Source organism: Tupaia chinensis, unplaced genomic scaffold (genome assembly GCF_000334495.1).
Source record: "Tupaia chinensis unplaced genomic scaffold, TupChi_1.0 Scaffold000438_1, whole genome shotgun sequence".
Lineage (NCBI taxonomy): Eukaryota > Metazoa > Chordata > Mammalia > Scandentia > Tupaiidae > Tupaia > Tupaia belangeri.
In genome coordinates, this window is record NW_006159943.1 from 1,042,541 (window position 1) to 1,052,407 (window position 9,867).

General features: G+C 54.5%; 2 protein-coding genes across 3 annotated transcripts in view; one reads left to right on the forward strand and one right to left on the reverse strand.

Annotated features, from left to right (window-relative positions):
- The window catches only part of NAXE (NAD(P)HX epimerase), a gene marked incomplete in the record, with an annotated part of 3,806 nt that extends 1,646 nt beyond the window's left edge, over nucleotides 1–2,160 (forward strand). The window contains 6 exon segments of the mRNA XM_006155192.3: nucleotides 1–32; nucleotides 174–282; nucleotides 423–533; nucleotides 610–723; nucleotides 1,409–1,556; nucleotides 1,910–2,160. Of these exon segments, the coding sequence (XP_006155254.2) occupies nucleotides 1–32; nucleotides 174–282; nucleotides 423–533; nucleotides 610–723; nucleotides 1,409–1,556; nucleotides 1,910–2,112 (717 nt within the window).
- Nucleotides 2,161–2,239: 79 nt separating this feature from the next.
- GPATCH4 (G-patch domain containing 4) lies at nucleotides 2,240–9,833 on the reverse strand. 2 transcript variants are annotated; one of them, XM_006155190.3, is made up of 8 exons: nucleotides 9,707–9,833; nucleotides 6,398–6,533; nucleotides 5,927–6,000; nucleotides 5,736–5,828; nucleotides 5,570–5,656; nucleotides 4,068–4,159; nucleotides 3,782–3,832; nucleotides 2,248–3,553 (listed from the first exon to the last, which is right to left on the reverse strand). In XM_006155190.3, the coding sequence occupies exons 2-8, from the start codon at nucleotides 6,474–6,476 to the stop codon at nucleotides 2,794–2,796; spliced, it is 1,236 nt and encodes a 411-aa protein (XP_006155252.1). In that variant the 5' UTR covers nucleotides 6,477–6,533; nucleotides 9,707–9,833; the 3' UTR covers nucleotides 2,248–2,793. The 2 variants fall into 2 exon arrangements, with proteins under 2 accessions (XP_006155253.1, XP_006155252.1); XM_006155191.3 differs by lacking the exon at nucleotides 5,570–5,656 and having other exon boundaries at nucleotides 2,240–3,553.
- Between the last annotated feature and the right edge of the window lie 34 nt (nucleotides 9,834–9,867).

Here is a 9,867-nt window from a genome sequence, read left to right on the forward strand (position 1 = left end):
GTCATGGCGAGCTCAGTGGTGAAGTACCTAAGGTAGGCGAGGCCGCGGGCTGGCCAGCAGGGCGCGAAAATTTGGCTGGACAGCGCTCCCACAGGGGGCGGGACCTGAGGCTGCGAGCCGCCTGTGCAACGGAGCCCCAGAGGGGGCAGACTCAGGGCCAGGGTTTCCCTCAGCCAGGAGGAGGCCCAGGCGGTGGACCAGGAGCTGTTTAACGAGTACCAGTTCAGCGTGGATCAGCTTATGGAGCTGGCCGGCCTGAGCTGTGCCACAGCCATCGCCAAGGTCAGTGGCACAATTTAGGGGAGTAGCAAAGCAGTCACTGCTTGAGCCCCCTAACCTAGGCACAGAGGCGGGAGAGACAGTTGGAGCAACCTGGTCTGCCCCCGCCTGAAACTCCTGTGCATGTTTTGACCCTCCTTCAGGCATATCCTCCTACATCCATGTCCAGAAGCCCCCCTACTGTCCTGGTCATCTGTGGTCCCGGGAATAATGGAGGAGATGGCCTGGTCTGCGCTCGACACCTCAAACTCTTTGTGAGTTGGTGGGGAGGGTGCTGGGGAGGGTGTGGGGATCCCAGCGTCAGGGCTGAATTATACTCTTTTCCTCCAGGGCTACCAGCCAACCATCTATTATCCCAAAAGACCTAACAAGCCACTCTTCACTGCACTGGTGACCCAGTGTCAGAAAATGGACATCCCTTTCCTTGGTGAAATGCCATCGGAGGTAGGTGGCCCCGTTTGGGCCCTATTAGCCACGGGCTGCACGTGCTCTTCCCTCACATTCCCAGGCTGAGCTCGTGTTCTGGGCCTGGCACAGGAACCTGGAGGCCAGCTGAACAGCAGTGCAGGGAGAGCTCCACCAGGTGTGCTTCTGGGTTGGTCCCCTGCCCCTTCTCTGGGCCTTGCTTTGCTGTCATCTTCCCTGGTCACTCCTGCTCTGTGGTCAAGGCCTCATCCCTGGCATGCAGTAAACATGAAACCTGCCCCTCTGGGGACGGAGAAAATGTCTTATCCAGAAACCTTTCTGCATACATGTGGATTTAGAAGTAAAAACTGAGTTTGTAAAATTTCTTTACACATTTTACAAATGGAGTTACTGCAGTGCAGGGAAGTGTTTGCCCAAAGTCAGATCATGTGCCGAGCAGAGTCCAGGGTCTGGCCCTCCGGAGTCCCAGCCCCAGGCTGCCCGCGCTGTGGCCTCCCCAGGAGCAGGCAGGCACTCGGAACATCTGGCAGCTTGGCTTGAGTCAGTGACCGCTCACGTCTACTCTAGGCCCCAGGATGTCCCTGATGAGATTGTGCTGGCACCCCGGGAACGGTCTGTGGTCTGTGGTGTGGGACAGCCCTCTCCAGTGAAGCCATCTCCGCGGCTGCCGGCTGATGTCTCGCCTCTTCCTGCTCTTCCACAGCCTCTGATGATCGAAGAGTTGTATGAGCTGGTGGTGGACGCCATCTTCGGCTTCAGCTTCAAGGGTGACGTTCGGGAGCCATTCCGCAGCATCCTGAGTGTCCTGAGTGGACTCACAGTGCCCATTGCCAGCATCGACATCCCCTCAGGTGCTGGGACCACAGCTGGGGATAGGAGAGCCTGGATGGGGGCGTGGGGCCTGTCCCGTCTCCAGCCCAGTACCTGGCAGTCCTGAGTCTTAGACCAGGGCTCAGACCAGGTCTAAAACAACTTGAGTCTAGACTACAGCTTTCTGGACCCCACGAGGGCTGGGGAACAGAGTGCAGGAGCCCCCTTTCCATGTTGACCCCACAGAGAGACAAAGCCAGGGGTACACAGACTCCTAGGATGAGATCCTCGGGTGGGGACTGAGGGGCTTCCCACTCCTTTAGACCTGGGGTAAAGCCAGGTGTGGAAGGGACGCAGACACTGCGCCTCTTCCTGAGTCCCACCCCCTTTCCAGGCTGGGATGTGGAGAAGGGCAACTCCGGAGGGATCCAGCCAGACCTGCTCATCTCCCTGACGGCACCCAAAAAATCCGCAACCCAGTTTACCGGCCGCTACCACTACTTAGGAGGTCGCTTTGTGCCACCTGCCCTGGAAAAGAAGTACCAGCTAAACCTGCCATCCTACCCCGACACCGAGTGTGTCTACCGCCTGCAGTGAGGGCCGGCAGGCTGCCTTCTCCCAATAAAGACCCAGCCTCTCCCAGAACCGCAGCCCCGGGAGCATTTCCGACAATGACGGGTAGGGGCTGGCAAGAGCAGAGAGCAGCACGGAGACAGGACGCGGCCTGGGGGAGGGGATAAGCCGGCTAGGGGCTGCTGTGGCCTTGGACATGGCGAAGGTGACTGTTAGAAGCCGAGGGAGGTGCTCGGGGGCCTAAGGAAAAACCAGGGAATATCCAGGACCCTCCTAGGTGGGAGCGCAGGTGCTAGTCAGACTCATCTGTAGGCTAGGAGCCCAAGCTGCCGTTTATTCTCCTGTCTGGTAACGATGTCCTGGCCTCTGTGGGCAGAATCTAGCCCACAGACTGACATTTTTGTTTTCCTTAGCCTCAGCTCCTTTTAGCAGGGCACCAGCGTCTGTTCCCACACCCCCCAGCACCCCACCCCTCAGCCGTCAGGCTCCCACAGGCCTGCGTGCGGTCCTGGGGTCAGAAGCTCCAGGACTGCGCCTGCTCCCTCAGCTGAGGCATGTTAGCCCTCCTCTCAGCAGACTCTGTTCCAGAGCTCAGTAGCTTCCTGTGGGGGCCCTCAATTATGGGGTGCAGAACACCTGCATCAACCCACCGCTGAGGCTCCCACGCCTAGAAAGGACTTGTTTAGGCCCCACCCTGAGCAACCCTCACTCGCGCTTCTTCTGTTTCTTCTTTTTGGCTCTTCGATCGTCGTCAGCTGCTCTCTCTTTCTCTGGCCGGGGCTGCCTCCTCTCGCCTCTGCTGCCAAAGTCGGCCTGTGCCCTGCCCTCTGCTTCCCTCAGCCTGCTGTCCTCCTCACCTTCATCCCTCCCAGCCACAACCTCCTCCGGATGCCGCCTGCTTTTCTTCTTTTTCTTGCCACTTTGGTCACTGTGTGCTCTGTCCCCATGGACTGCCATGGCCTCCTCGAGTTCACCCTCCAAGTTCCAGTCCTCACGCTGCCGCTTCTTCCTGCTCCTGCGGCAGGGCTCAGAGCATGTGGTGCCGTCTGCCTCTCTCGTCCTGACCCCACTTGTGACCTCATCTTCCCCCTCTGCACGGTGTCTCTTCTTTCTCTTCCTCTTCCTCAGGGCCGCATCTGTGTGCTCTCCACTCACCTCCCCAAGCGCGCTCAGTCCTGCCCCCCCACTCTCTGAGACCTGGTCTTCTTGATGTCGCCTTTTCTTGCTTTTCCGGTAGCTCTGGCCAGTGTGCTCTGGGAGCTGCTCCTCTGCGTTCCCTTCCATTGCTGTGGCCTCGTCCTCCTCTTTCTGCTTCCTTTTCTTTTTCTTTTTTTTGTGGGGCTTGCTCTCAGGCTGTGGTTGAGGGGTCCCATGGTCCTGGCCTTTGAGACGAGCCAGGAAGTCCTGTTCCTGGGCCTCTAGCCGAGCAAGCTTGGCCTTCATGGTGATCCCGAGCCGGGCAGCCCTGAAACCAAGATGAGCCCAGGTCAGAGCCAGAGTGGGAGGGGGAGAGGGACCTGTGCCTTGGGTCTGCAGGGAAAGCTGGTAGGGGTGGAGGGGCTGCCTGCCTTTAGGCAATAGATGGGGAGAAAGTGAGAACCATTTCCCTGGGGTCAAAGGAACCAAGAGCCGGCACCACCCATTCTCAAGTAGGGCAGAAAAGAGGGTGCGCAGGGAGCCAACCACCACTTACTTGTGTGCTGTTCGCCCCTCACAGGCTTGAAGCAGCATCTCGTCGGTCAGACTGTGGGTGGGAGAGGGGGAGTAACAGTCAGACCTGGTGGGAAGGCTTGGGCCTCTCCTTCCCTCTAAAACATTCCTCCTCACAGGCCTTGTTCAGAGCCTGGCACTCTGTAAGGTGCTAGGGCTATGACGATTAACACAATAGTCACAAACCCCAGAAGCCCATAGTAAGCAGTACACCTGAGACCAGAGGGCATCTCCCCCCAACACGGGCCCGTGCTAAACTGAAATCTCACATCTTTGGGGGCACGGGATCCTGGCTGTCGTCATCACTGCAGCTCTCCAGGTCTTTGTCTGGCTTCTCTCCACCTGAAGTCAGTGTGGCCATCTAGGAGGAGGGACCATGGGGTGGACAAGCCTACCCAACACACTGCCACCCCTCTTCCCTCATGTGAGTCCCCTCCCCCAGAATCCATGACCCTAGGCAGGAATCGGCCAGCCCCAGCACTGCTGCTTGCAGAGCCAGGGGGTGCCCAGGCTTGCACAGTCCAGCTTGGGCGGCAGAGTTACACAGGCCTCATGCATAGCTGGCTGGTGGGCAGGACAAGAAGGGAGGAGTAAGTGTTCTGGGCCGTCAGGGTCTTCGTGGTGAGACAATAAAAATGGAGCCCCTCCTCCCTGTCCACAATACCTCCTCACAGTACATTTATCCAGGTCTAATAAGGCTCTACTGTGACCACCAAGTTACGGGTAGAGTGGAGCAAGAACAAGGGGTCCAGCCAGATGGAGGCTACAGGCAGGAGGGAACAGGGAACAGGGCAAGACCTGGGCAGTTGTGGAGTGTTGCCTGTGCTGGAGGAAGGTATTCAGCACCAGCCTCAGGGCTTGGGGAAGTTTCTAGAAGGAGCTGATGTGCAGGCCGAGCTCCGGAAGATAAGTCAGCAGGTAAAGGGGGAAGGGAAAAGACCATCTAGGCAGATGGAGTGGCATGTGTAAAAGTTGAAGGTGGAAAGACATGACACCTTCAAAGAAAAGAAACAAATTCCATTTGGCTAAGGTGTCACGGACCTGCAGAGAAGTGGCAAGAGATGAGGCTGGAGCAGGCAGGGGTAAGACGTGAAGGGCCCCGTGAGCCAGTGTGGTCACCTTGTCGTCCCAGGTCAGAGGAACCAGTGCCACGGTGAGATCTGTTTCAGAAAGTAGGCTCTGGATGCTCTGGGGGGACAGACTGACTCGGTGGGGAATGAGAACAGGAGAGGCCACTGTTAAGTGAGGCACCAGGGGACAATGGCCTCAACTGGGTGGTAGATGGCAACAGAGATGGGGAAGATATGCTAGATAACACAGAAAACCCTTAGCATGTAACAGATGCCCGTTAACATGTTAGCTCCCTCAACTGGTACAGTAGAAAGCCAGTCTAAGACCTGGGTTCTAGTCCTGTCCGTCACTAGCCAGCTGTGGGCTGCAAGTCACTGTACTGTTTTAGTCACATCTGCAAAACAAGGAAGATGGACTTGTCCTGGATAAGCTCTCAGTTCTCTGGCTTCTGACTCCTCTGAATCAGACATGCTCACCACCCCCAGCAGCTCCTGACCTGCTCCCTCAGCAGGTGGCAGAGATCTATGAGACCCGAGGACCTCGATGCTTACTGCAGGTCTGGGCAGTCCAAGCAACAGCAAGGCTGGCCACAGGACCCACTGTTCGGACAGTCAGAACTGGTAGCACACCCACGGCAGTTGCTCAGGCCCAGGGGAGACCAGGGAAGAGGGGACAGACTCTCACTCCCAGCCTCTGATACCTTCACGAACTTCTGATACAGCAAGTTAGGTTTGGGGCGACGGTGTCCAGCAGTCTCCTTAGAAAGGTGTGTTATCTGTACCCCATCCTGTAGGGAAGTCTCAGTGAGCGGGGGACGCGCCATGTCTCCCACCCCCACAAGTCGCTCCGCCTAGCAGACTTCCTACCTGCCCGGTCTTCACCACCAAGTTGGCTGCAGTCTTGTTGAAGAGTTCATTCCACCAGTGGTTTGTGAACTCCTCGGCAGGGTCATGCCCCACCTGCCCGGGGAGGACATGTGGGTTCTGAGTAGCTGCCCCCGCTGCCCTCAGGGTCCCCCCTGCATCCATGCAGCCTTCCTCAGTCTGCTCAGTCTTACCCCATGCGTGTCCTGCTTCAGGGTCACCTTGAGGGCCTGGGTGATGCCGTTCTCCTTCCGGCCCAAGCCTTTGCCTGCAGAGGACAGCGAGTGACTTGGCTCAGTCCCCCGAGCCCTCCTGAGGCTACTCTTCACCATTCCGACACCCACACTGGGGCAGACTCTGCCTCAGGACACAGGACCACTCCTTGCAGTCCCCGGCCTTTAAGACTGAACCATTTCTTCCTTCAGAGCTTTTGGGACAGAGACCATGTTTTTTCTCCCTCAGTCCCCCCAACCACTTCTGCCTTATCATCCACTGTGAAATTTCTTCCATTCTTCCCTTTTCAGGAAAAGTCAGACAATTTCTTCCGCAAGTTTCCTTTAAACTAGCTTTTCCTCCTCCATCTGAAAGGCCTACAGGGGTAATCCAGGGCGATGGCTGAAGGTGGACAGGGAGCGGGAGATGCGGAAGAGGCCCCTGGGGATCACCTTGAGTCCATCCATGCTTGAGCAGCTGCTCCTCGGCAAACTTCATCCCACGACTCTTGACCTCTGTGGTGACACTCATGGTGAGCAAGGAGACTCTGTCCTCAGACTCTCACCGGGAAAGGAGAAGAATTTCATCCTTTTAAGAGGAAAGGAGAAAATGCTCAAAGCAGCCATCAACTCCATACTGACTGCTTGTACAAGAACTTTTTTTTTTTAATTTTGCTATACGGCACATGCACTTGCTAGAGAGACAGACAGAGAATGAGAAAGCACTCCCCAGGGGATAGCCACACACTCCATTCTTCTCTCGAGATCTGGGGCACACACGCATAGACGTCCAGCACACTTTCTGAGCTGCAGGGTCCAAGACTCAAACCACAAAGTCAGCTATGTGGGTGAGCAAAAATTCTTTTTCTTTAGCGGTGGGAGACACAGGGGAAGGCCTGGTCTTTGGGGAGCACCCTGCCTAGCCGTAGAGAGGCCAACATATCGAGAAGTCGAGGAGGACTGGTGTTAATGCTGATACCTAAATTTATGGAGAGCTCATCACATGCCAGGCTGTGCTAAAGCTTTACACGGACTGTTCCTTTTCGTCTTCCCAGGCTGTTCAGGAAAGTAGCCTTATCCGTTCTACAAGTGAGGAAACTAAGGCCTGAAGAGGTGAGGTGACTTGCTCATGGCTGTACAGCTAATGTGTGTGAAATGCAAACACAGGCAGCTTGTCTGCAGTCTGCACACTTTACCCCTACCTGATGACATTGCCCCAAATATGTCAACCGGTAAAAACAAAGCTATGGGTCCAGCAGATAGCATGGTTGTTAAGGCACTGGACTCCCACATGGCTAACCACAGTTCGAGTCCTAGATCTGGCAGCTTGCTTTTTGCTTGCTTGCATTCTCTCTCTCTCATGAGCACACATGCCCTATAGTAAATTAAAAATAATAATAAATTAGGGACCAGCAGTTAGCGTAATGGCTATGTCGCTAGACTCCCATGTAGTCGACCGCGGTTTGAGTCTCGGACCCGGTGGCTTAAACTCACAACGGGCGCGTGTGCGTGCATGTCCAAGATCCTGCGAGGAGAATGGAGGAGAAGGGATTGTGGTGTGGCCATACCCATGGGGGGTGATTTCTTGCTTTCTGTCTCTCTGTCACTCTCTGTCTCTCTGGTGAGCGCACGTCGTTCCCTATAGCAAAACCTCTAAAAAAATGAATAATAATAATAAATTAATCCTTTTTTAAAAAAAAGCTAAGTGGTTCCTACCACCCTGAGTTATAATGGCACTTAATAGAGCCGTATCCTATCCTATACCGTCTGCATTAACATTTACATTGTCTTCTTGATTGTGGGGACCACGCACTTCTCCTACATTGCTGCCATGTCTGTCTTGCTGGAGCTCCCCTTTGAAACCCTCAGCTTAGGAAGGGCATGCTCACTGAGCACTGAATGCATAGCAGGTGGCTAACACATTACGTCATGTTATCTAACCTTGACAGTCCTAAGGGATAGGACTTGACCTTACAAATGATGAAAACAAGGCCTGGGAATCTCCTCTGAAGTATCAATAATGTAGCAAGTAAGATATGGAGCTGGAACATGTTACCTGACTCCAAACTGGTCTATCACTTCACCAAGTAGCTATAATTCTTTACTCCTTTTGGACCCAAAATGGCATTACCCAACTTGGTTAACATGGCTTATCATATAAGACATTCAAAAATACTGACTCATTACAGTTAACTGGTATGAAGATCTGGGACATTTCCTTTATAGTAGGCATTGTGGGCAACTGTTAAAGCAGCTAAAGGAGTGGGACCAGCAGTTAGCATAATGGCCATGTCGCTGGACTCCCACGTAGTCGACTGCGGTTTGAGTCCTGGACCTGGTGGCTTAAACTCACACCGGGCGCGTATGCGTGCGTGCCCAAGATCCCAAGAGGAGCATGGAGGAGAAGGGATTGCAGCGTGGCCATCCGCCCTGGGGAGTGATTTCTCGCTTTCTATCTCTCTGTCTCTCTCTGTCTTTCTGGCGAGCGCCCGGAAAACCTCTCCCCACAAAAAAAGCTGCTAAAGGAGTAACTGTTTAGCCTTCAAGGGTGGTAACTCTGAAAGGTACAACTTTTAGTCATGTTTAAGGAGGTCTCATAAGTAGGTTTTGAAACATAATTATGGGCCAGCTAATGGCATGCTGGTTAAGGCAGCTGGATTGGACATAGCTAACTGAGTGGTTCAAGTCCCAGACCCAGCAGTCTGAAAAAACACCAGGTACATGTGTACATGCCCCAAATCCCAAGAGGATAAGGTTGCAGCATAGCCAGCCATCCCCCAGGGGGTTGCTTTCTCACTTTCCCCCTCTCTCCAGCAAGTGCACCTGCCCTATAGCAAACTAAAACCAAACAAGCAAAATATTATCTTTTTAAAAAAGAGACACACTATTACAGTCATTCCTTATAAATATCATATGTGAACAGTCTTTTTAGGTTTGAAAAATAGCAAATTTAGGATGACTCACATTTCTTCTATCAAGGATATTAATCTGAAAACCTAACTGATAACTAGAGCTGAGTGAAGAAATGGCCTTACCTTACTTCTTGATACTATAAGAGTGATAAAATTCAAGCCAAATTCTGTCCTTCCAGGAGAAATGACTGTGAAAGACAACTTGCCTGTTTGGTTGCCACCGAAACTGGGCCCTTTAGAGCCAGCTCAAAACTGCCGGGACCAGCAGTTGGCGTTAATGGCTATGTTGCTGGACTCCCATGTAGTAGATCGTGGTTCCAGTTCCGGACCCGGAGGCTTAAACTCACGCCGGGCACGTGTGCGTTCGTGTCCAAGATCCCGAGAGAATAGAGGAGAAGGGATTGCGCGGTATGGCCATCCCCCTAATTTCTCGCTTTCTCTCTCTCTGGCAAGCACACGCCATGCCCTGTAGCAAAAACCTCTCCAACAACAACAGAAGAATTAAACTGCGGCCTTAGATAGTCAGAGACGGGCTTTAAGCAGCACCAGAAATCGAGGATGCTCTCCGTCGTTATTTGCCGAGCCGGACTTTCAATGGGTAACGGTGGACAGAGCAGCTAGGCTGTGCCTCACAGCCTTTGAGTGACAGCAGGCACGCTTTGGGGCTGTCTCCTCCAGTCAAGGAGCTTCAAGAGCAGGAACCCAGGGCCACTCGTTTTACAGCGGTCCTAAGGAGCCGGCCGCCCTTCCTCTAGGTCTCCTTCCCGCCCGCCCTCCTGCCCTCCTGCCCTACCCGTTACTCCTGAGCCGGGCCCCGACCGCCGCTGCGCCGGGGCAGAGAGGGCCTTACCGTCAACTGCGGGGTCCTCTGCACAGACACATGGGCGGGAGCCGACCGGGCGCCGCCATCTTCCCGGAAGTGCCGTTTCTGCCCCTCTAGGCTGTCCGAACCATAGAGACGCCGCCGAGAACCCGAATGCCGGTCCTCCGCAGAGCACCGAGACGGGAGGC

Bases quoted from the DNA above. Each gene is read 5' to 3' on its own strand.
- GPATCH4 (XM_006155190.3), bottom strand. From the start codon at position 6,476: ATGAGTGTCACCACAGAGGTCAAGAGTCGTGGGATGAAGTTTGCCGAG. The intron at 5,829-5,926 runs GTAAGACTGAGC...CTCCCCGGGCAG, and splicing joins TGAAGCAGGACACGCATGGG to GTGGGGCATGACCCTGCCGA. The intron at 3,833-4,067 runs GTGAGATTTCAG...TCCCACCCACAG, and splicing joins GATCCCGTGCCCCCAAAGAT to TCTGACCGACGAGATGCTGC.